General features: G+C 36.3%; 1 protein-coding gene across 1 annotated transcript; it reads left to right on the top strand.

Moving 5' to 3' along the window:
- The first annotated feature begins 9 nt into the window (after positions 1-9).
- Positions 10-27,639, top strand: LOC130010756 (neuroglian-like). The gene is made up of 11 exons (XM_056098761.1): positions 10-156; positions 721-829; positions 2,608-2,795; positions 18,888-19,073; positions 21,058-21,192; positions 21,673-21,769; positions 22,618-22,811; positions 23,696-23,848; positions 24,513-24,659; positions 25,051-25,362; positions 27,629-27,639. The coding sequence occupies exons 1-11, from the start codon at positions 84-86 to the stop codon at positions 27,637-27,639; spliced, it is 1,605 nt and encodes a 534-aa protein (XP_055954736.1). The 5' UTR covers positions 10-83.

The following is a 27,639-nucleotide window of genomic DNA, read 5'->3' as shown; positions in this document are numbered from 1 at the left end:
CTTTTTATTTCAGTTTGTTGAGGTGGTATTAAGGAGGCGATAACTCCAGTATTAGTTGACTTTTTAACAGCACGTGAGAGGAGATGGCAATTATTAAAATGCACCAGTTATTAATTTTCAGTATTATGTTTTGTATATCTTATGGACAAAATTATAGTAAGTGTTTATTTGTCTTTTCTACTGGACAAAAGTGTATATGGTTGTTTGATTACGATAAATACATGTACAACACTCAAACCAAAATATTATATGTTTTAATCCTGGCGTAGGCTGTCTAGAACCTTTAGAATGTGGGATCAATAATGAAGTGTATCTTGTTCTTTAGATGACATACAAAAGCATGATTTTGTATTGAAATTAATAGTGCAATGGGAGTTCGCAGAAGGTATACGTAGAAATATTGCACTGATGGTGGACTCATTCCTCACCCCCTCGCATTGCAGACGTAATCAAGAAACAAAAATTGCTATATATTACTCTCCAAATGGCTTTAGCTGACAGACATTAAATCTGATTCAATTTGATATTTTTAGGAGTGAACCGCCATCATCTTGACTGAAGCATAGTTTTTAGAGCGGGGGTTTATAAATTGAAGCCAATAACATTCAGAAGAGTAAAATTCTGTAAATCAAATTCAAATGGTGAAGCTCTAATGTATTTTTAACGTAGTTTAGTAATGTCCATTTAACTTGTAAATTTGTGAATGTTTGTCAATTACAGGACTTCTACCTCCAAAGATTACAGAACCTGATGTCGAGAAAACAATATATTACAAAGCCCAGGATGAAGTGATATTAGTATGTCAAGCAGAAGCAAATCCTCAAGCTCAGTAAGAGAAATTTTTACAGATGTAATATATAGTTGGTGAAGCACACCTACAAGGGGGGGGGGGTGTCTGTCATTGGTAATTTAGTCTCTGATTTTTATACATCTACATGTATATTTATTGATATGTGGTGATATACTGAGTGCCATGGAAAACGCATCACTTAGTTTTTCGTATAACAAAATGATCCTGTAAACATATCTTATTTATTTTGCTTCTTATTTTGAGCAATAATCAAATGGGAACACATCAATAACAACACATTTGTACACTTATGGATGTTTAATCTGTAATCAAGGGTACAAAGTCAGAGGGGTCAAAACCAAAAGTACGACACAGATATCAGTAGCGCGTGTGTCCTCCACAAGCCATCTTCACGGTAGGCTACAGCATTAACGCGACCCCTGCAAATGCGTAGGGCAGTCCAGTGATGAAATGTGAAACCTCCCCACACCATTACACTTCCCCATCGATTCGTTTCGAAGACGCAGCAGTCTTCAAGACGTTCCCCAAAACGTCTCCACACACGTTGACGGCCATCAGCGTGATAAAGATGAAAGCGACTCTCATCACTGAAGAGCACACTTTGCCAGTCTACTCTTCTCCATGTTTGGTGTCCTTGAGCCCATATCAAACGACGCTGACGGTGATGACCCCTGAGGATAGCTCCAACATAAGGTTATCGTGCACGGAGTCCTACTTCTCTTACACGACGTCTTACGGGGTTGGCACAAACTGGTCCTTGTCTTCTGACGACTGCTGCACCTGTTCGAGTCACTGGGCGGAACCTGTCAAGCAGATGAGTGACCCGGATGTAGCGGTCTTGAGCCTGGGTTGTAACGCATTGTGGACCAGGACGTTGACGGTCATGTGTTGATCCAGTAACTCAAACACGTTCCACCAACCTTACAATAGTGGACTGATGACAATTGAAGTGTCTGGCAATAGCATGTGAAGACATGCCAGCCCGGGACTTTCCAATGGCTTCATTCCTTTGATTTTCTCTAGCTCTATTCCTTCACACGTCCAACAACAAATTACGACAGATTGACGTTTCACAGTTCATGTACTGCACATTAATTTGAAAACATGCTTTTAAAGGGCTCACACACAATGCTGCACGTGAATATTGGGTTTTTCATGTGCATCTCGTGCACTTTTTTTTGTGCACAGGGGCCGATATTTTTTGCATTTGGGAGCATTGTGTGAAACAATAGTTCATAATATTGCATAATATTATACATACAAAACCACCTAGTAATAAAATATTTGGGAAAAAAAAGTGATGCGTTTTCCATGGCGCTCAGTATATTTCTGTCATTCCTGTACACTATTGGTTGTGGATGCTTACGTTACCATCCAATTAACTTGAACTGTATACAGTGTTTATGTTAATGAAATGAAAAATCCTATTGAATTGTAACAATTTATCAATTTGAAAAATATTGTCGATGCTCAAAATACTAAAGGTACATATATTACCCAATTGAAATATATATATATATATAGTTATATGCATGAGACGAAGAAGCCTATTGATTGACAATGATTTAAAATACGTTGTAATTAGTTTTGAGTTATGGCCCTAACTTTGATGTTCATGAGATAAAGAAGCCTGCTGATTTTTAACAATTTCTGATACATGTAATTACTGTCTTGAATTTTCATCCTTGATTAATTTGATTGCTCGGGTGACTCATACATGTACATGTACTTAATTCAGACGTTTCAGCAACATTGTTTAACCCTAGACAAATGAAAGATTTTATTTTTATTTATAGATATGAATGGATGAAAGACGATCAGACTATAGTCAGTGACTATATAAAACAAGATCCAATTACTGGTGAACTGCAGATAGCCTCTTTATCTCGCAGAGAGATAGGAAAATACCAATGTTTCGCTTCTAATCAAATTGGAACTAAAACAATAAAATCCATGTCACCCGTCATAACAGTCGACTTGGCATGTAAGTACATCTATATCTAGTCAAAATAAACTAATTGTGGCATGTCTCCCCAAGGTTATCGTAAACCAACTAAACATGTACTGACATGTATTGTGCATGAACCAGAGTACATTGGACTCTGTCACATCCGACATCTGAATATTTAATAGACATTCTGTGAAATCCTATTTTAATGTCCCGATTTATTTCCTTATTACTTCAGCCAAAAACACTTTGAGTAATCCTTATTCTGAATATTCCGAATTACGACATCAATCAGCCCGTCACACGATTTCCATGGAATCAGCATTGTATAATCCGGCATTCAATCGGTGGGTGTGAAGCCACAAAAGATTAACAAGCAATCACCAATCAATTATCGATGAGATTAAAACTTTGATAATTTTATAATCTCTTGTAAGAGAGCCCTTGGTATTCGATTTTAGTTTCTCATGTCAAATACGGTGACATAATATAAAAATTGCTGCGATGAAGAAGAATTATTATACAATATTATGTTCAAAATGTGGGATCGTCCTGCAAAGCATGCCCAAACGGACTTGACATTAGATGCCAGCAGCAACTTACAGCAGATTTCGAGAAAGTTCCACGACCTACATAGACGGGAATAACGTTCTGGGGAGTCGGAGCTACATTATAACAATATTTTCGGTTTTCGAAGTTATAATAATACTTCCAGTTTTAAGAAAACTTAGTATTCCGACACTCTACGTAATCCGACATACATGTATTGTAACGATCCCGTACAATGTCAGATTTGACAGAGTCCACTGTATAACTATAAAACACCTGATACCAATTCTAATTAACCTAGTTGACAAATATTTGGTGATTATATTGCATAAGTGGTTTTTATTCAGACATTCTTCTTATAAACACTTTTTATAGAGTTAATTCCCTTCACTGAATCCCGGTAAACACTCATTATTGTCCCCAATAATTTTGCTGGTGTAGATGATTATTAGGTGACAGTCTTGGCTGAGTTTGAGGATTAAGAGGTTTTTTCCACAGAGGCTAAGCAGAGATAAGAAGTTTGTTTGTCAATGCTTTGTACACAATAACTTTTATTCTAATTGAAGGAGAGAGAAGTTGAAACTTGAATAGTTTCTGTATTTTATGCTTCTATTACAGATCTAAACAGTTGGGTGGACACAGGTCTGCCTCCTCCAAGGATACAGGCAACAGAAGGGGAAGCAGTTCAGCTGACGTGTGACAATGTACCTTTATGTAATCCGCCTGGGGAGTTTAAATGGTATAACGGTGACAAAGAAAGTAGAGAAGTTGTACAGGATGACAGAATAGCTATAGATGCAGAGGGTACGTATACATGTTAATATAGGATGTTAAGTGGAACTACATAGCAAGATTATTATTGACAACACTACGGCTACATGTAACACTGATTTGACTACGCCTGTCTTATACTCGGATCCTTATCACAAATGTCGCTAAAATCGTCAAGCACCTTGATAACAGTGTTATAATCCACTTGTTTATGCTAATACATGTATCATAGCTAAAATATTTGTAACCGTGATTGTAATTCCATTAGTTTGGAATGTTCAGGTTGACAGACAAGCTCCCCAGTTAGTTTCCCTATAACACTAATGTTGTGGACTGTGGTTTATTGAAACATCATATGACTTCAAATAATGTTGTATACACTATATGGATTGTCAGCAGACTGTGACTCTACATGTAGGTGAAAGTGGATTTTAAGCCCCACTGATTGACGGTGACCCTTTATTTTCACTAACATACCTATCTAGGCCATACCTTAGTCCACTAATCAAGCTGTTATTATCATGTAGCTTTTGTGGAAAAGCCTGGACATTTTGATTGGATTTAGACAGACGATATATCGAAGATTATTATGAAACTGTTCATAGTGGCGTTTACACGATACAACCAATCCATACAACTGTCTGATGAACTACTAACTTTATCCAATTTTAAGTTGTTATTTCTGTTCATGTAGGCCCCATTTTGGATTCAAATGTTTAAAACAAATGATATTTTTAGCCGTTTGCTTTGATAATAAATTTATAAAATGCAGAACTATCAGAATGCATCCACAAAAACAACAACTGGCTCTCTATATTTATGGGACTTTTATAATGGTCTGTCCATCTGTCCTCCGTCACACTTTTTGAGACACAATAACTCTCCTAATTGAGGTAGAATGTTCAAACTTGGTGTAGGTCTTTATTAGGTGAATACCTTGATGGAGTTCGAAGGTGAACATTTTCGGCTTAGGGTAAGCAGAGATAAGCAATTTGATTGGTTGATGCTTTGGGACACGATAACTTTAATGATGGTGATGAAACTTGGTGTATAATTTTATTACATCAATACCTTGACTAAGTTCGATAATGAGCATTTTCTGCTCAGGGTAAGCAGAGTGATAAGCAATTTGATTGATGAAACTTGGTGTATAGTTTTATTATATCAATACCTTGACTAAGTTCAATAATGAGCACTTTCTGCTTAGGCTAAGAAGCGATAAGCAATTTGATTGGTCGAGACTTTGGAACATAACAACTCTGCTTTTAATTGAGGTAGAATGTTTAAACTTGATGTAGATGTTCATTAGGCGAATGTCTTGACTAAGTTCAATGATTAACATTTCCCACTAAAGCTAAGCAGAGCTAAGCAATTTCATTGGTTGATGCTTTGGGATAAGATAACTTTGATTCTGACTTCAAAACCTTGACTGAGTTTGATTATGAATATTTTATGCTTAGACTTAGTATAGATAATCAGTTTGATTGCTCAGAACTTTTGAAAAAAATAAATTTGCAATTAATCAATATGTGTGTTCTATTCATTTTGGGATTTTGGCGGGGGACATCAGCCTGGCCTGTTCCCAAATTTACAGGACAAAACATCTGTTTGTTGTGACCACATCACAAACTCGAAGATTTCTGTATTTACATATAAGCTAGAAAGGAGTTAACATGTGTAGGTAATGCTGGCATGTTTAGTCTCATTTATCCCAATCATTAACAACCTGACTATTATAATAGTGACCATTTCATGCAATTTATTATCTTATTATATATTTTCAGGAACTCTTCATTTCGTCTACGTAACAAAAGCTGATGATTTAAGTGGATTAAAATATCAATGTGCCATTTTTAATCGTCATATTAATTCCATTAATTTAGGCAGTGGGAAGATTTTAGAGATTACGAAACTAATTCGTAAGTGTTTAAACTACACTTTTCACACCAATAAGATAATTATGCAGGGAAAATGGTTCCTTTTTATACATCCACACTTCCATGTGGACGTATATATACGTGTATTGTCATCGCCCCTGTCTGTTCATCCGTCAACAATTTCTTTATGGACACTCTACAGGTCACAATTTTTATCCGATTTTGAACAAACTTGAAATGTATGTTTATAACCCAAAGATCTTGGTTCCTTTTTGATATTCGCACGTATCTGACTGTATCATGTTTTTAGATTGTGGTCCCTCTAGAAGTCACAATTTGTATTCAATTTTAAAAAAAACAAGCATTTAAATATATAACTGTTACACCCCAATTTCATAATCTAGGTAGGTTGCCAAAGGATATGTTAAGAGAAACTTTGTTATTATCTACAAAACAGATGACCTAATTTTGCTTGAAGAAACAAATCTTTTAAAGGTTTTTATTTGTATTCTGTGTTCCAGCAATTCCAGATAGAGCACCCAGTGTGTTATATAGCAAACCAAATCAGAAAGCTCTTATTGGACATTATGTTGACATACAATGTATCTTTGGTGGCAAGTAAGTACAAAGTTATTCTTCATGATTTGATGTCACATTATGGTCCATGCTATTTTTCATGATCTAAGGTCATATTTTGGCTCCTGTTATCTTTGATTTGATGTCACATTATGGCCCATGCTATCTTGGATGATTTGATATCACATTGTGATGTCATGTTATTGGCCCCTGTTATCTTTGATGATTTGATGTCACTTTATGACCTGTGTTATCTTTGGGGAGCCACGTTGGCTAAGTGGGTAAGACGCTTGCTCACAAACCTAAAGGTCGCCGAGGAAATTTATGAAAATTTTCTGGCATGGTATTCACTTGTCATTGGTGCAGGGTGGAGGGCCTGACAAGGACATCTGTCTAGTCGTTCTAGTGGGATGAAAAACTGAGGTCCCGTGTACACATGGGAGTGCACATAAAAGATTTCCAGTTGTAATTCAATATAAGAGTATGCCGTAACACAGGGCAAAATTTCCGTCATAGCACACTGTATGGCATTTGCCTGTTTTGATTAGCCTAGTCATAGCAGAACAGAAGGACGTTAAATCCTGTTTCGTTTCGTTTCATTTCTTGTTATCTTTGACATGTTAAATGGCCCCTGTTAGCTTTGATGATTTGATGTCACATTATGGCCCCTGTTAATTTTCATTATTTGACGATATTTATTGTTTTTGTTAAATTCCATGATATTTTTATGGTAGGTGTGGTGACCTCTGCTATTTTTCATAGCCCCTTTTCATGTTCTCATGATCTAAACACATGACTTAAACAATATTAATGTTTTGGACCCTGAAAATTTATGTTTTTGAAAAGATTTGTAGATGATTTAATCAGAAGTCTCGAAAAATGTTTTCCAGGCCGATACCATCTATATCGTGGAAAAACAATGAGTTACAAGCAATTACAAGTAACTCTGATAAATATGAATTTATCGATACTTTACGACGCGTTTTACGAGTTAAAAATATCCAGGAGTCAGACGAAGGAACTTTCACTTGTGAAGGTGCAAATACTCAAACAAATACAGCAACAACAGCTCTTAATGTCACATGTAAGTAACAATTACAGAACTTCGGTTTCTAAACAGTTTCTTTTAAAAAAAACTCTTTAGGACAGTTTCTGCAACCTTTTTTATATGCTCACATTTTTATGTGGATGTATATTGTCGATGCCCCTGTCCGTCCTTCCACAATTTCTTTGTGGACACTCTATAGATCACAATTTGTAATCGATTTTGACACAACTTGAAATATAGGTTTATTGCCAAAAGATCTTGGTTCCTTTTGATATTGGCATGTTATGGACCATGACTTTATTGATTATGGTCCCTGATTGTACAATAAATCTCGTTTTTAGCTTGTGGACACTCTAGATGTCAAATTTTTTATCCAATTTATCGGACCGTAACTTCCTGGATTATAGCCCCTGCGTTCACAATTTTTATTTGATTTAAAAAACGTTTGAATATATCACCGTTACACAATAATGACGGCCAATTTCGAATCGGGTCCTAACTGTCGAACAAAATGGCCACTCTTTGTACGCAAATAATGTTAAAGTAGGTAATATCAAGGTTGTGAACCCTCTAGTGGTCACAATTTTGATGAAACTGAAAACGTGTTTACATCCCAAAGATCTAGTTTCCTTTCGATATTTGTGCATATCTGACTGTAACTTCCTGGTTGTACCTAAGAATCGCGATTTTAGCTTGCGGATACCCTAGAGTTCACAATTTTTTCCGATTTTAAAAATCGTTTAAATGTATCACCGCTTCATGAAATTTGATTCAAACTGCCTGACAAAATGGCCGCTCCCTGTACCCATTATGTTAATAAATGTCTTAATCATTAATTTCCTTTGTTTTCTATGGTGTGGGCATGAAAATATAAATGTATAAAACGGAATAAGTGACACAACATCCAATATATTGTTCATATATTTATTCCAGCTCGTCCTATCTGGGAAAAGTCCTTATCGTCAATTACGGTTGCAGCAACAAGAGATGCTAGTATGACCTGTCAAGCAAAATCAGTAATAAGGGAGAATCCACCAGGACCACCAGAATGGTTTGAAAATGGAGCCCCCATTCCAAACGATAAATGTAAGTTTCAAATATTCTTAAGATGCAAAAATTCATATTCAACCACTCTATAGTATTGGCATTATGAAAGAGCCATAAGCTCTTTGGGAGTCTTGGCTGGTGGGTTAAAACAGAAATTTTCACTTGGATCTTATTTGAATATACAGTTAAATAAAATAGCAATGTTTAAGCTGTTGTAAAAAGAGCTGGTGTTTTTTCAAGGAGTTTAACAAATAATTTTGAAAAATGCCTTACTCTAGAAGAAATAGGTCAGCAGGCACAGATTTAAGGGGACGCCCCTAAGGTGTACAAAAAAGAAATCATTTTATGACATGAGCTTTGTCAACTTGAATAAAACTGCTTTCCCGTTGAGATAACGATCGGCGAACTACTATAAAATCGTGGATTCATAAATGACAAATTAATTATTAAAAAAACCTGTGTGGAATGGACTAAGCTGGCACAAAAATCTGCCGTTCAATTTGACTGTTCACCTATTTCATGGAATATAATTGATTAGAAATTACAACAAAAAATTTAAATATCGAATGTAAATCACTTAATATATACTCATAATACATATATATTAATATGCTTTTAGACCCATTTTAGTCTTATTTTAAAGTTTCCCAAAATTTTGACCATATTACATGACCTTTGACCTATATTTATCTTCTAATTCTAGTTGACAGTGGTAAATATGTGTTCGGTAATGATCAACAGATATTGAAGGTGACAAATCTTGTAAAACCAGATGATACTACATGCTTCCAGTGTAAAGTTACCAACTCGGAGGGTTTTCGATTTGGTGATGGATGTCTGGATGTCATAGGTAAGTTTTAGCCTTTTAATATCAAGCTGGTAATGCAAACCTGATAGTATCCAGTTCTTTCAACCCTAAGAGCATTGACAATCGAGTGAATATGAGAATTTCATCAGACAAAACATGTACTGAGTCAATAAAAAAATATCCCTTGTGTTACATTAAATCCTGATTCAACTGATACTGTACCAGGTATCATGACTTAAAAAAACATTGACCTGACTCAATGTCAAGTATTTACTGGAATTCTACTCACACCAGATCAGGTATGGTAGATGTCTATCAGTAACATGAATCAAACACTGCCCATTTTTATCATGAATTGCAATCAAGCATTTGATTACTATAAAAATAATGTGATAGAGGTGTTTTTTTTTTCTTTTTAAGAACCCATTGTGATTACATCAAGACCTCCAGCTGTTCAGGAGATATTGAAAGGTGATATCGTCAATTTGACTGTTATGGCCCAGACTAACTCTCCATGGCCGATTCAGTATAAATGGTTCTTTATCACTTATGTGGAAGCAGACGTTAAACACCAAGAACTACTACTACAGACTTATGATGATAAGCCACCTTTTGTTACTTACAATGAAACATCTAAATACGCATACATCAACACAGAGGATTTATCGTTTGAGGATTATCGTACTATTAATGGAACGTACATACGGATGGTGTATAATGTACATGAAAAAATCAATGTTACAATTCAAGTTATCTTGAAAGAAGTTGAAAGTAAGTTTGTTTTCGCTTTTTATGCGCCTACATGGAAATGTGGTCGTAATTGCCGTCGTCCACACTTTCTTGTGAACACCCTACAGACAACATTTATCATGTGATTGTTTTGAAATTGATATATGTTGTTTACATCACTAAGATGAAGAAACCTTTTTAATTTCAATAATTTCCGTTAACTTCTTCTAGCGTTATGGTCATTGTTTCACGTTATTGCACCTTATGAATGCTACAATGACAAAAATGGTCATCCAATCTGTATGAAATTTGTATGCATCCTTTAAATTAATGAAACGAAAGAGCCTTTTAAAGATACATTATGGGAGATTAGATAAAGAGCTGGCAGTTCTCACTAAAATAGTTAAAACGAGATAATGTAAAGGGAATTTGCTGAAAATTTCAGTCAAATTGATAATCTCTGAACCGAAAATTTGGCGATTGAATTATCAGTTAATTAATGTATATTTAATAATTTAGATAACATTTCAGGTCTAAAGAAAGACCTGAAATTGGCAGATTTATCTCTTGCATAATGTATGTTTAAATTTCATCATTTTCCATTAATAATGTCTAAACGTAATGGCCTTTGTTTCACTTTATAGAATCCTGTTAACGCTCTAACAAGAAATATTATCATCCTATCTGTATGAAATTTATATACATCCTTTTAATTAGTGAAACATCGAAGCCTGTTGACTAGCAGCAATTTCTGTTAATTACTTCTAGAGTTATGGCCCATGTTTTACTTTGTTGAATCTTGTGAAATTTCGAAACGATAAAACTTATTACATGTATCAGATCTGTATGAAATTTATATGCATCATTTAAATTAGTGAAATGAAGAAACCTTTTGCATTTCAGAAATTTCTGTTAATTATGTCTAAAGTTATGGCCCTTGTTTCACTTTGTTGAACCTTGTGAACTTTCGAACAATTAAAGTTATCGTCTGATCCGTATGAAATTTCCCATTTATTACTTCAAGAGTTATGGCTCTTGTTTATTTTGTTGAACCTTGTGAGTGCTCTCACAACAAAAGTTATCATCCGATCTGTATGAAGTTTATCTGCATTATTTAAATTAGTAAGACTAAAGATCCTGTCAAATTTTAACAATTTCTGTAAATTACATGTACTTGGGAGTTAAGGCCCTAGTTTCAGTTTGTAGAACCCTTTCGAACCCTCAAACGATGGAAATTATAATTTGATCTGTATAAAATGATCTTGTAAATGTCCCCCTTTACCTACAAATGAATAAATATGCGACAATCCTTGTCGACCGCTTGATTAATTTAGTTACTGTGGGTGTATGTTTCATTGCCTATCTTTCTTTAATGGGGGGTCACGGTGGCTAAGTGGGTAAGGCGCTGGCTCGCTAGCCTGGAGGTTGGGTGTAAAATCCCTGCATTGGCCGAGAAAGTTCTTCCAAATTTTTCAGCGTGGTTCCTCCTTGTCAGTGATGCAGGGTGGAGGGCCTGACAAGGACAGCTGTCTAGTCATTTGGATGGGACAAATGGAATTTGATATAAGAGTAGGCCGTAGTGCTGCTGTCTGGGCAAAATTTCCCTCATAGCACACTGTATGGCGTATGCACATCTTCATTAGCCCAGTGCGGTGCAGAACAGTAGGACGTTAAACCCCATTTCATTTCCACATATGCATATTTTTTTTGAAGCTTGGATATACAAAGTTGAATACCGAATACCGAACTGACTGTAAGCTTATAAGGGCTACATTTTTTTTTTTAATACCAAGCATTAATTGTTCAAGTTATTCCAAGATCAGGCAACTTTAAGCCCACGGAAAAAAAATATACATATGCATAATTGGACTAAAAACATATTCAAACTAATTAATCTGTCAAAATTTAGTTTCAAATCCTTCTCAAACACTGTTTTCGCGAAGGAATACCCCTACTATAAAAAAAATCTATTAAAAGAAGTCATGTTAGTGTCACATGACTTAGCTGACGCACTACCTAGCAACGGGTGCGAAGAAGAATTCATTGCATACACAAGACGATGTTGTCTTTAATCGCTATCCATAAATCATAAGTATCGAAGCCTAATTAAATTCACGGATTATCCACCGCCCACGTCTTTTTCCGTGGTTTTTATCACAGAAACTGTTGTACGTTTAACCCTTTATCAAGTTTATCAACACATACACCAAGCGCTCAATCGTCGCGTCTTAGCTTTGACGTGACGCGAACAGACATTCCTAATCGTCAGGCTGCCGATTAGGGAAACCCTTAAATTTTTGTCCTGTATGCATTCCATGGGTGTTATTAAGGGAATGCAGTATTTTTCTAGTAAGATTGGATATTTTTATTTTCCATATATACCAAAATTGCCATACTTTTATTGGAAATAACCACCCGATAAATATTTTTTTTTGGAAAAGTATCTTTAAGGTTACGGAATTGGGCTTTCTATGTTCTATATTATATACATATAACGGTTAGAATTGAAGTTATTTGGCTCTAAGGGTGAACATGTATAGATGATATGGCACCAACTGCCAGCCAATTCCGTCAATAACTATTTTATCTTACAGATCTATATTCGGTCATATTGGTTATGTGCTGTGTATATTCGAATATTAAGACACTAAGGCTGGGCTTCTTTGTTAACACAAAAAATAATGATTTACTTCGGGGTTGGTGTTTTTCTTGCTTTCTATAATTCCGATTACGACAGTACGGTTGGCCGTAATAAACGACGTTTCTTTATTCCTTGTCTTTTGATGGTTTACTCCCCCAAAATATGTCAGCCCGTTACTTCGACTGTCCCTTAGTACATAGCCCGTTATTCCGACACCCCGTCTCAGAAATCGAGTTTGGTGGATACCGTCCACAGTGTTGACGGTACAAAAATCGACTTTCAGTCGACCCGTTTGTCCTCGGAAATGCATCGCTGTTAAACTTTTAAATATTTTCATAAACGCGAAATTCGATCCCTGCATTGGCCGAGAAAGTTCATCCAGATTTTCCGGCGTGGTTCTCCCTTGTCAGTGATGCAGGACGGAGGGGCTGACAAGGAAAGCTGTCTAGTCGTTCGGATGGAACAAAAAACCGAGGTCCCGTGTACACATTGGCGTGCACGTAAAAGATCCCTTGGCAGATGGAATTCGATATAAGAGTAGGCCGTAGTGCCGCTGTCCGGGCAAAATTTCTCTCATAGCACACTGTATGGCATATGCCCGTCTTCATTAACCCAGGTTAGGAGCAGAACAGTAGGTAGGACGTTAAACTCCATTTCATTTCATTTTCATTTCATAAACGCGAAGGGTGTGTGTAGCGAGGGGGGGGGGGCAGTAACGCCTGGGTTTTGCATCATAAGGTCTTTCCGAGGTTAGTACGTGGCAAGGATTATGGTCATAGGTTCACCAACATTAAAATACATATCAGTTTCAATTTTAATAAATCACACAATATTGATTATAATCCAAGCATTGACGTACTTGGAGTAAGATTTTTTTTTTTTTGATTTTATTCGATCACACCTGTAGATGGGACGCTAGTCTGAAGTGCCAGGTTCTGAGTCGGAAGATGACGACCTGTTCTGCATCTTGCAGTTGTGATAGCACTAGGAGTATTAACCTCAATGAGTGAAGGCAGCTTTTCCTGGCGTTTTATTCTCATTCGGTAGTCTGAGCTATGTTGGTATTTGGTGGCTTGTATCAGTACCTTTCTTTTCTCTTCGTTTGTTTAGTGGGAGATCCCAGTTATCTGTTCCATCTTTTCTATAGGTTTAGATTTCATAGCACCTGTGATGATGCGAACAGCCTAGTTTTGAACTTTGTCAAGATACTCTTGATGTGTCTTGACTGCAGTCATCCATTAGCTTGATCCATACACCAGATGTGGTCTTACCGTTCCCTGACCCTGATAGACAATTTTGAGGATCTTTTCATTTGCATACACTTAGGTAGCTCTGGCACAATATCGTTTATGAAAAGGATTGGTGAGAGTACTTCCGCTTGTGGGACTCCTTGTCGAAGCAGCCCTTTCCGGCCGGCGGCGGTTGGAAGATTTACCCAATACTACCCAATACCATCTCAATATCACCATATACTACCCAATCCCACAACACAACTGCACAGAAATTTCAATTTTCTGCAAAATTTCTAATATTCGTTGGAGTAATTGTACTAATGTGCTGTTATTTGACAAAATCAAGTTGTTATTTGCTTATATTGGGTAGTATTTGGTAGTATTTGATGAGTATTTGGTAGTATTGGGTTATTATTTGGTTGTTTTGGGTGATATATGGAGGCAAATGAACAGCCAGACATCGGCATAGCATTTGAAGTACGTTTCCCGCGATACAACCTTCTATTTTTGAAAAAAAAAATCAAATGATATGTCCATTTTGCATCATTATGTTATAGTATTGGGTAGTATGTGGTGATATTGAGGTGGTATTGGGTAGTATTGGGTAAATCGTCCCAACCTTTACGGCCACAGTGTCCGCCGGTACATGTTGCCGCTGATGCCACTTCGCAGGAGCTTCACGAGTAGTCCGTCTTTCCACTTCTGCAGTGTGGCCTTCTTGGCTTGGAAGGCAAGGTACCACTGCAGACGCTGGTTTACAATGCGCTCCATGGTTTTGCATACGCAGCTTGTCAGACTGATGGGGCGGTAGCTAGCTGGTTTTGCTTTGTTCTTCCCTTTCTTTAGAATTGGGATCATCATCCTGGCTTCCTTCCATCACTGAGGTACTAGAACGTGCTTCCAGCTCAGGTTAAAGACATTCGGTAGTTTGTTGAGGGCTGTGTTGCAGCATCTCGTGTGTGATGTTATCGGGGCCTAGGGATTTTTTCTTCTTCATTTGTTTGATGGATGTTGTAGGTTAAACCAATGTGAGGTCGTGTTGCATGGAGTCAAGTTCTTCTGTGGTGTCTCTCTCCAAGTTAAGGCTTGCAGTTTTTTCGCTCCAGCTTTTCCTCTTAGATTCAAGCTTGGTTTTGAGGAATTTTGCCTTTCATTTCCTGTAGTGGTACTTTTATTCTTCTCTTGCTGCACTTAGTTCATCATGTGCTTTCTGCCGATGTGTTGTCCAGTATGGGGTATAGTTCTCCCCCCCCCCCATCGTGGGATGGTTTCCTTGGCTGTATTGACGATGCATTATTGAGCTCCTTGGTCACATAGCTCATGTTACTCCCTTCCACTTTAACTTTTGTTGTGAGCTCTTTTGTGCGCATGCCAGATGGGATGTTGTTGTTGAGTGCCATTGTTGGGTCACTGACAAGGATCAGGTGGTTCTCATCCTGTCAGTCTTCTGTCTCTTCTCCTCGCTTGATAGGGGTGTTGTATCCCCAGCTCTGGGACTGACTGACGGGAACCGGGATTGTTTCACGTGACAGTTTTTTGTCATCTGGGCAGTAATGGTTAACAAGGTGACCGAATTCCAGGAACAGTTTCACAGCAGCCAAATTATTCTTCAACACAGCTATATGAAAGGGGGCATATCCCCCCAAGCCCATATAATCTGCTCCATGTTGTAGAAGTAAAGTCAATATCTGTACACATTTTTCAGTCGTAGTAAACTGCGTGTCTTCTGAAATAATAGAACTAAAGATAGTGTAATGAATATTGCAGACCGAAAGAAGGTGGTCAATTTATTCTTATATTCTAACAACAGATACCAATAGCCCGAATCAACTTCACCGTTCTAAAACAAAACTAAATTAAACACAGCGTTTGTGACTCACGGGCGGAACCAACAATAAGAATTCTAAATCGGGACGATTAGAAACACGATTAGCAGTTAATTTCGACAAAATAAACCAATTTAATCGATTTTCTATCATTGTTTAGTTTTGATAGCTATAAACAGACAGATCACCTCTCTATTTTGACGTTTTGTTTAGCCACAGATCATTAATATTGCGTGAGTGGTACCATTTCCATAATCTCTATCAATGATGCTACAGCACTGTGTCGATTTTGCTTTTATTATAAGGTTTGCCATTGAGCCAAGTCGTGTGTTTTCTGCCCTAATAAGCTTATATTTCTCCCAGGACACCGGTTTCCTACCATTTGCTCTATCCCCTAATTTCTCTTCCCGCCCTTTATTCCAATTTCCCTATCTCTACCCTCACATTACCCTCCTCTCATTCCAGAATACCTGATAAAATTCTTCTTTAACGCCTCTTATCGTCATTTGAGGGTTTCCAAAAGTTTGGACAAAAGTGTATATGGTTGTTTGATTACGATAAATACATGTACAACACTCAAACCAAAATATTATATGTTTTAATCCTGGCGTAGGCTGTCTAGAACCTTTAGAATGTGGGATCAATAGAGAAGTGTGTCTTGTTCTTTAGATGACATACAAAAGCATGATTTCGTGTTGAAATTAATAGTACAATGGGAGTTCACAGAAGGTATACGTAGACATATTGCACTGATGGTGGACTCATTCCTCACCCCCTCGCATTGCAGACGTAATCAAAGAAACAAAAATTACTATATATTACTCTCCAAATGGCTTTAGCTGACAGACATTAAATCTGATTCAATTTGATATTTTTAGGAGTGGACCGCCATCATCTCGACTGAAGCATAGTTTTTAGAGCGGGGGTTTATAAATTGATGCCAATAACATTCAGAAGAGAAAAATTCTGTAAATCAAATTCAAATGGTGAAGCTCTAATGTATTTTTAACGTAGTTTAGTAATGTCCAATTAACTTGTAAAAATGTGAATGTTTGTCAATTAAGGACTTCAACCTCCGAAGATTACAGAACCTGATGTCGCGAAAACAATATATTACAAAGCCACGGATGAAGTGATATTAGTATGTCAAGCAGAAGCAAATCCTCAAGCTCAGTAAGAAAATTTTTTTACAGATGTAATACATAATTGGTGAAGCACACTTGTGGTGGGGGGGGGGTGTCTGTCATTGGTAATCTAGTCTTTGATTTTTATACATCTACATGAATATTTATTGATATGTGGTGATATATTTCTGTCATCCTTGTACACTATTGGTTGTGGATGCTTAAGTTACCATCCTATTAACTTGAACTGTATACAGTGGTTATGTTCATGAGGTTAAAAATCCTGTTGAATTGTAACAATTTATCAATTTGAAAAATATTGTCGATGCTCTAGATAATTAGTTTTGAGTTATGGCCCTAACTTGGATGGACTTGATATTTGTATATAAAGAAGCCTGCTGATTTTCAACAATTTCTGATAATTACTGTCAAGAGTTAATTCATCCTTGATTAATTTGATTGCTCGGGTGACTCATACATGTACATTTACTTGATTCAAACGTTTCAGCAACGTTGTTTAACCCTAGACAAATGAAAGATTTTGTTTTTATTTATAGATATGAATGGATGAAAGACGGTCAGACTATAGTAAGTGACTTTATAAAACAAGATCCAATTACTGGTGAACTACAGATAGCCTCTTTAACTCGCAGAGAGACAGGAAAATACCAATGTTTCGCTTCTAATCAAATTGGAACGAAAACAATAAAATCCATGTCACCCATCATAACAGTCGACTTGGCATGTAAGTACATCTATATCTAGTCAAAATAAACTAATTGTGGCATGTCTCCCCAAGGTTATCGTAAACCAATTTAAACATGTACTGACATGTATTGTGCATGAACCAGAGTACATTGGACTCTGTCACATCCGACATCTGAATAATAGACATTCTGTGAAATCCGATTTTCATGTCCCGATTTATTTCCTTATTACTTCAGGCAAAAACACTTTGAGTAATCCTTATTCTGAATATTCCGAATTACGACATCAATCAGCCCGTCACACGATTTCCATGGAATCAACATTGTATAATCCTGCCTTCAATCGGTGGGTGTGAAGCCACAAAAGATTAACAAGCAATCACCAATCAATTATCGGTGAGATTAAAACTCACTCGCGTACGTCTTTGTTGATTACTTTGATAATTTTATAATCTCTTGTAAGAGAGCCCTTGGTATTCGATTTTAGTTTCTCATGTCAAATACGATGACATTATATAAAAATTGCTGCGATGAAGAAGAATTATTATACAATATTATGTTTAAAATGTGGGATCGTCCTGCAAAGCATGCCCAAACGGACTTGACATTAGATGCCAGCAGTAACTTACAGCAGATTTCGAGAAAGTTCCACGACCTACATAGACGGGAATAACGTTCTGGGGATTCGGAGCTACATTATAACAATATTTTCGGTTTTCGAAGTTATAATAATACTTCCAGTTTTAAAAAAACTTAGTATTCCGACACTCTACGTAATCCGACATACATGTATTGTAACGATCCCGTACAATGTCAGATTTGACAGAATCCACTGTATAACTATAAAACACCTGATACCAATTCTAATTAACCTAGTTGACAAATATTTGGTGATTATATTGCATAAGTGTTTTTTATTCAGACATTCTTCTTATAAACACTTTTTATAGAGTTAATTCCCTTCACTGAATCCCGGTAAACACTCATTATTGTCCCCAATAATTTTGCTGGTGTAGATGATTATTAGGTGACAGTCTTGGCTGAGTTTGAAGATTAAGAGGTTTTTTCCACAGAGGCTAAGCAGGGATAAGTGGTTTGTTTGTCAATGCTTTGTACACAATAACTTTTATTCTAATTGAAGGAGAGAGAAGTTGAAACTTGAATAGTTTCTGTATTTTATGCTTCTATTACAGATCTAAACAGTTGGGTGGACACAGGTCTGCCTCCTCCAAGGATACAAGCAACAGAAGGGGAAGCAGTTCAGCTGACATGTGACAATGTACCTTTATGTAATCCGCCTGGGCAGTTTAAATGGTATAAAGGTGACGACGAAAGTAGCGAAGTTGTACAGGATGACAGAATAGCTATAGATGCAGAGGGTACATATACATGTTAATATAGGATGTTAAGTGGAACTACATAGCAAGATTATTATTGACAACGCTACGGCTACATGTAACACTGATTTGACTACGCCTGTCTTATACTCGGATCCTTATCACAAATGTTGATGCAGGACGGAGGGGCTGACAAGGACAGCTGTCTAGTCGTTCGGATGGGACAAAAAACCGAGGTCCCGTGTACACATTGGCGTGCACGTAAAAGATCCCTTGACAGTTGGAATTCGATATAAGAGTAGGCCGTAGTGCCGCTGTCCGGGCAAAATTTCCCTCATAGCACACTGTATGGCGTATGCCCGTCTTCATTAGCCCAGTTCGGAGCAAAACATTAGGACGTTAAACCCCATTTCATTTCATTTCATTTCATTTATCACAAATGTCGCTAAAATCGTCAAGCACCTTGATAACAGTGTTATAATCCACTTGTTTATGCTAATACATGTATCATAGCTAAAATATTTGTAACCGTGATTGTAATTCCATTAGTTTGGAATGTTCAGGTTGACAGACAAGCTCCCCAGTTAGTTTCCCTATAACTGTGGTTTATTGAAACATCACACTATATGGATTGTCAGCAGACTGTGACTCTACATGTAGGTGAAAGTGGATTTTAAGCCCCTCTGATTGACGGTGACCCTTTATTTTCACTAACATACTATCTAGGCCATACCTTAGTCCACTAATCAAGCTGTTATTATCATGTAGCTTTTGTGCAAAAGCCTGGACATTTTGATTGGATTTAGACAGAAGATATATCGAAGATTATTATGAAACTGTTGATAGTGGCGTTTACACGATACAACCAATCCATACAACTGTCTGATGAACTACTAACTTTATCCAATTTTGAGTTGTTATTTCTGTTCATGTAGGCCCCCATTTTGGATTCAAATGTTTAAAACAAATGATATTTTTAGCCGTTTGCTTTGATAATAAATTTATAAAATGCAGAACTATCAGAATGCATCCACAAAAACAACAACTGGCTCTCTATATTTATAGGACTTTTATAATGGTCTGTCCATCTGTTCTCCGTCACACTTTTTGAGACACAATAACTCTCCTAATTGAGGTAGAATGTTCAAACTTGGTGTAGGTCTTTATTAGTTGAATACCTTGATGGAGTTCGAAGGTGAACATTTTCGGCTTAGGGTAAGCAGAGATAAGCAATTTGATTGGTTGATGCTTTGGGACACGATAACTTTAATGATGGTGATGAAACTTGGTGTATAATTTTATTACATCAATATCTTGACTAAGTTCGATAATGAGCATTTTCTGCTCAGGGTAAGCAGAGTGATAAGCAATTTGATTGATGAAACTTGGTGTATAGTTTTATTATATCAATACCTTGACTAAGTTCAATAATGAGCACTTTCTGCTTAGGCTAAGAAGCGATAAACAATTTGATTGGTCGAGACTTTGGAACATAACAACTCTGCTTTTAATTGAGGTAGAATGTTTAAACTTGATGTAGATGTTCATTAGGCGAATGTCTTGACTAAGTTCAATGATTAACATTTCCCACTAAAGCTAAGTAGAGCTAAGCAATTTCATTGGTTGATGCTTTGGGATAAGATAACTTTGATTCTGACTTCAAAACCTTGACTGAGTTTGATTATGAATATTTTATGCTTAGACTTAGTATAGATAATCAGTTTGATTGCTCAGAACTTTTGAAAAAAATAAATTTGCAATTAATCAATATGTGTGTTCTATTCATTTTGGGATTTTGGCGGGGGACATCAGCCTGGCCTGTTCCCAAATTTACAGGACAAAACATCTGTTTGTTGTGACCACATCACAAACTCGAAGATTTCTGTATGTACATATAAGCTAGAAAGGGGTTAACATGTGTAGGTAATGCTGGCATGCTTATTCTGATTTATCCCAATCATTAACAAACTGACTATTATAATAGTGACCATTTCATGCAATTTATTATCTTATTATATATTTTCAGGAACTCTTTATTTCGTCTACGTAACAAAAGATGATGATTTAATTGGATTAAGATATCAATGTGCCATTTTTAATCGTCATCTTAATTCCGTTAATTTAGGCAGTGGGAAGATTTTAGAGATTACGAAACTAAATCGTAAGTGTTTAAAATACACTTTTCACACCAATAAGATAATTATGCAGTAAAGTTTGATTTAACGGAAAATGGTTTCTTTTTATACCTCCACACTTCCATGTGGACTTATATATACGTGTATTGTCATCCCCCCTGTCTGTCCATCCGTCCTCAATTTCTTTATGGAAACTCTACAGGTCACAATTTTTATCCGATTTTGAACAAACTTGAAATATATGTTTGGTTCCTTTTTGATATCCGCACGTATCTGACTGTATCATGTTTTTAGATTGTGGTCCCTCTAGAAGTCACAATTTCTATTCAATTTTAAAAAAAACCAAGCATTTAAATATATAACTGTTACACCCCAATTTCATAATCTAGGTAGGTTGCCAAAGGATATGTTAGGAGAAACTTTGTTATTATCTACAAAACAGATGACCTAATTTTGCTTGAAGAAACAAATCTTTTAAAGGTTTTTATTTGTATTCTGTGTTCCAGCAATTCCAGATAGAGCACCCAGTGTGTTATATAGCAAACCAAATCAGAAAGCTCTTATTGGACATTATATTGACATACAATGTATCTTTGGTGGCAAGTAAGTACAAAGTTATTCTTCATGATTTGATGTCACATTGTGGTCCCTGCTATTTTTCATGATCTAAGGTCATATTTTGGCTCCTGTTATCTTTGATTTGATGTCACATTATGGCCCTTGCTATCTTGGATGATTTGATATCACATTGTGATGTCATGTTATTGGCCCCTATTATCTTTGATGATTTGATGTCACTTTATGACCTGTGTTATCTTTGGGGAGCCACGTTGGCTAAGTGGGTAAGACGCTTGCTCACAAACCTAAAGGTCGCCGAGGAAATTTATGAAAATTTTCTGGCATGGTATCCACTTGTCATTGGTGCAGGGTGGAGGGCCTGACAAGGACATCTGTCTAGTCGTTCTGGTGGGATGAAAAACTGAGGTCCCGTGTACACATGGGAGTGCACATAAAAGATTTCCAGTTGTAATTCAATATAAGAGTATGCCGTAACGCTGGGCAAAATTTCCGTCATAGCACACTGTATGGCGTTTGCCTGTTTTGATTAGCCTAGTCATAGCAGAACAGAAGGACGTTAAATCCTGTTTCGTTTCGTTTCATTTCTTGTTATCTTTGACATGTTAAATGGCCCCTGTTAGCTTTGATGATTTGATGTCACATTATGGCCCCTGTTAATTTTCATTATTTGACCATATTTATTGTTTTTGTTAAATTCCATGATATTTTTATGGTAGGTGTGGCGACCTCTGCTATTTTTCATAGCCCCTTTTCATGTTCTCATGATCTAAACACATGACTTAAACAATATTAATGTTTTGGACCCTGAAAATTTATGTTTTTGAAAAGATTTGTAGATGATTTAATCAGAAGTCTCGAAAAATGTTTTCCAGGCCGATACCATCTATATCGTGGAAAAACAATGAGTTACAAGCAATTACAAGTAACTCTGATAAATATGAATTTATCGACACTTTACGACGCGTTTTACGAGTTAAAAATATCCAGGAGTCAGACGAAGGAACTTTCACTTGTGAAGGTGCAAATACTCAAACAAATACAGCAACAACAGCTCTTAATGTCACATGTAAGTAACAATTACAGAACTTCGGTTTCTAAACAGTTTCTTTTAAAAAAAACTCTTTAGGACAGTTTCTGCAACCTTTTTTATATGCTCACATTTTCATGTGGATGTATATTGTCGATGCCCCTGTCCGTCCTTCCACAATTTCTTTGTGGACACTCTATAGATCACAATTTGTAACCGATTTTGACACAACTTGAAATATAGGTTTATTGCCAAAAGATCTTGGTTCCTTTTGATATTGGCATGTTATGGACCATGACTTTATTGATTGTACAATAAATCACGTTTTTAGCTTGTGGACACTCTAGATGTCAAATTTTTTATCCAATTGATCGGACCGTAACTTCCTGGATTATAGCCCCTGCGTTCACAATTTTTATTCGATTTAAAAAACGTTTGAATATATCACCGTTACACAATAATGACGGCCAATTTCGAATCGGGTCCTAACTGTCGAACAAAATGGCCACTCTTTGTACGCAAATAATGTTAAAGTATGTAATATCAAGGTTGTGGACCCTCTAGTGGTCACATTTTTGATGAAACTGAAAACGTGTTTACATCCCAAAGATCTAGTTTCCTTTCGATATTTGTGCATATCTGACTGTAACTTCCTGGTTGTACCTAAGAATCGCGATTTTAGCTTGCGGATACCCTAGAGTTCACAATTTTTTCCGATTTTAAAAATCGTTTAAATGTATCACCGCTTCATGAAATTTGATTCAAACTGCCTGACAAAATGGCCGCTCCCTGTACCCATTATGTTAATAAATGTCTTAATCATTAATTTCCTTTGTTTTCTATGGTGTGGGCATGAAAATATAAATGTATAAAACGGAATAAGTGACACAACATCCAATATATTGTTCATATATTTATTCCAGCTCGTCCTATCTGGGAAAAGTCCTTATCGTCAATTACGGTTGCAGCAACAAGAGATGCTAGTATGACCTGTCAAGCAAAATCAGTAATAAGGGAGAATCCACCAGGACCACCAGAATGGTTTGAAAATGGAGCCCCCATTCCAAACGATAAATGTAAGTTTCAAATATTCTTCAGATGCAAAAATCCATATTCAACCATTCTATAGTATTGGCATTATGAAAGAGCCATAAGCTCTTTGGGAGTCTTGGCTGGTGGGTTAAAACAGAAATTTTCACTTGGATCTTATTTGAATATACAGTTAAATAAAATAGCAATGTTTAAGCTGTTGTAAAAAGAGCTGGTGTTTTTTCAAGGAGTTTAACAAATAATTTTGAAAAATGCCTTACTCTAGAAGAAATAGGTCAGCAGGCACAGATTTAAGGGGACGCCCCTAAGGTGTACAAAAAAGAAATCATTTTATGACATGAACTTTGTCAACTTGAATAAAACTGCTTTCCCGTTGAGATAACGATCGGCGAACTACTATAAAATCGTGGATTCATAAATGACAAATTAATTATTAAAAAAAACCTGTGTGGAATGGACTAAGCTGGCACAAAAATCTGCCGTTCAATTTGACTGTTCACCTATTTCATGGAATATAATTGATTAGAAATTACAACAAAAAATTTAAATATCGAATGTAAATCACTTAATATATACTCATAATACATATATATTAATATGCTTTTAGACCCATTTTAGTCTTATTTCAAGTTTCCAAAAATTTTGACCATATTACATGACCTTTGACCTATATTTATCTTCTAATCCTAGTTGACAGTGGTAAATATGTGTTCGGTAATGATCAACAGATATTGAAGGTGACAAATCTTGTAAAACCAGATGATACTACATGCTTCCAGTGTAAAGTTACCAACTCGGAGGGTTTTCGATTTGCTGATGGATGTCTGGATGTCATAGGTAAGTTTTAGCCTTTTAATATCAAGCTGGTAATGCAAACCTGATAGTATCCAGTTCTTTCAACCCTAAGAGCATTGACAATCGAGTGAATATGAGAATTTCATCAGACAAAACATGTACTGAGTCAATAAAAAAATATCCCTACGATGTCTCTCTTGTGTTACATTAAATCCTGATTCAACTGATACTGTACCAGGTATCATGACCTAAAAAAACATTGACCTGACTCAATGTCAAGTATTTACTGGAATTCTACTCACACCAGATCAGGTATGGTAGATGTCTATCAGTATCATGAATCAAACACTGCCCATTTTTATCATGAATTGCAATCAAGCATTTGATTACTATAAAAATAATGTGATAGAGGTGGGTTTTTTTTCTTTTTAAGAACCCATTGTGATTACATCAAGACCTCCAGCTGTTCAGGAGATATTGAAAGGTGATATCGTCAATTTGACTGTTATGGCCCAGACTAACTCTCCATGGCCGATTCAGTATAAATGGTTCTTTAACAATCAGACTTATGATGATAAGCCACCTTTTGTTACTTACAATGAAACATCTAAATACGCATACATCAACACAGAGGATTTATCGTTTGAGGATTATCGTACTATTAATGGAACGTACATACGGATGGTGTATAATGTACATGAAAAAATCAATGTTACAATTCAAGTTATCTTGAAAGAAGTTGAAAGTAAGTTTGTTTTAGCTTTTTATGCGCCTACATGGAAATGTGGTCGTAATTGCCGTCGTCCACACTTTCTTGTGAACACCCTACAGACAACATTTATCATTTGATTGTTTTGAAATTGATATATGTTGTTTACATCACTAAGATGAAGAAACCTTTTTAATTTCAATAATTTCCGTTAACTTCTTCTAGCGTTATGGTCATTGTTTCACGTTATTGCACCTTATGAATGCTACAATGACAAAAATGGTCATCCAATCTGTATGAAATTTGTATGCATCCTTTAAATTAATGAAACGAAAGAGCCTTTTAAAGATACATTATGGGAGATTAGATAAAGAGCTGGCAGTTCTCACTAAAATAGTTAAAACGAGATAATGTAAAGGGAATTTGCTGAAAATTTCAGTCAAATTGATAATAATAATAATAATAATAATGAAGTTTTATATAGCGTCTTCTCCATGTTGACACATGCTCAAAACGCTTTTTGTAATGGCTCTTCTGGTAAAACTGTTGAAACAGGAAAGTCTTTAGTGCGGATTTAAATTGATTAAAAGTTTGTTGATTCTTGATCTGTTGTGGAAGTTCGTTCCATAATCTAGGACCAGCTGAACTGAAAGACCTATACCCATATGACTTCAAATTATATCTTGGAACAACTAGTGACTGTTTATTTTGAGAGCGAAGTGATCTAATAGGGTTATAGTCATATAAGTGTTCAGATAAGTATTGAGGAGCTGCATTATTGCGACATTTATACACTAATGTTAGTATTTTGTATTTGACTCGCGCCTCAGCAGGTAACCAATGTAAAGAAGCCAGCACATTCTGAATGTGATCAAACTTATGTGTCCTTGTTACTATTCGGGCTGCAGTATTAAGAACCTTTTGGATCTTGGCTAGAAATGCTTGTGGGATTCCATAGAGTAAACTATTACAATAATCAATCCTTGATAAAATAAGTGATCTCACAAGTAGTTTACAAGCGTCAGCAGTGAGATAGTTTCTGATGTTGCATATACAGCGTAGATGATAGTAGCATGTACGGCATACCATATCAACCTGAGCTTCCATTGTCAGAGAAGGATCAAATATCACTCCAAGGTTTCGAACATTTTTGGAGAAATTTATTTCTGAATTACCAATGGTGATTTTAAGACCAGGTAGTAATTTGAGTTGTTGTGATGAACCTACTAAAAGAGCCTCTGTTTTATCGTCGTTCAATGTTAGTTTGTTCGCTTTCATCTACTGTTTAACTGCCAGCGAACAGTCAGTAGTTTTTTGTAAGGCATTTCTGATTAGCATAGGACTAGACACACCAATGCGTTGAGTATCATCGGCGTAAGAGTAGTGCCTCTGATCATAGCCATCGATCACAGACCCTAAAGCGGTTGTATAAAGAACAAAGAAAATGGGTCCTAAAACACTGCCTTGCGGTACGCCACAGTCAAGTTTAAACGGTAGAGATTTAGCCTCACCAAGTAGAACTGTTTGATGTCTATTACTAAGATATGATGTGTTCCATAAAAGCGGTGTACCGGAAATCCAAAACTGGTTTTTAAGTCTATTGTATAGAATCTGATGGTCCACAGTGTCGAACGCTGCAGATAAATCCAAAAGAGTCAAAGATGCTACGTTCCCTGTATCCACTGCACACTGTAGGTCGTTGAGGACCCTCAACACAGTGGTCTCAGTGCCATGGTGGGGTCTGTAAGCAGACTGAAACTTATCCAACAACTCATATTTCGAGATATGGGATTGAAGAAGGAGATTTACAGCTCTTTCCACAATTTTGGAAAGGCATGACAAGTTAGACACAGGTTTATAGTTTTTGAGAATATTGGGATCAAGAGACTCCTTTTTGATTAGTGGTCTCACCACCGCCTGTTTGAACACCGATGGGAAACATCCAGTACTTAAACTTAAGTTGACTAATAGAGTAATAACAGGAAGTAGAATGTCTAGCAGTTGAATGAGTAGCTTGGAAGGTATTGGATCAAGTGGACATGTCGTTTTGTTGGCGGATTTGATGATCTTTAAAATGTCATCCTGACTAAAACTCTCAAACTCGTTGAGTGATAACCTCTGAACCGAAAATTTAGCATTTGAATTATCAGTTAATTAATGTATATTTAATAATTTAGATAACATTTCAGGTCTAAAGAAAGACCTGAAATTGGCAGATTTATCTCTTGCATAATGTATGTTTAAATTTCATCATTTTCCATTAATAATGTCTAAACGTAATGGCCCTTGTTTCACTTTATAGAATCCTGTTAA

This window comes from Patella vulgata, chromosome 1 (assembly GCF_932274485.2).
Source record: "Patella vulgata chromosome 1, xgPatVulg1.2, whole genome shotgun sequence".
In the NCBI taxonomy this organism is placed as follows: Eukaryota; Metazoa; Mollusca; class Gastropoda; family Patellidae; genus Patella; species Patella vulgata.
Note: the sequence above shows the minus strand (reverse complement) of the source record. Positions and strands in the feature narration are given on the sequence as shown.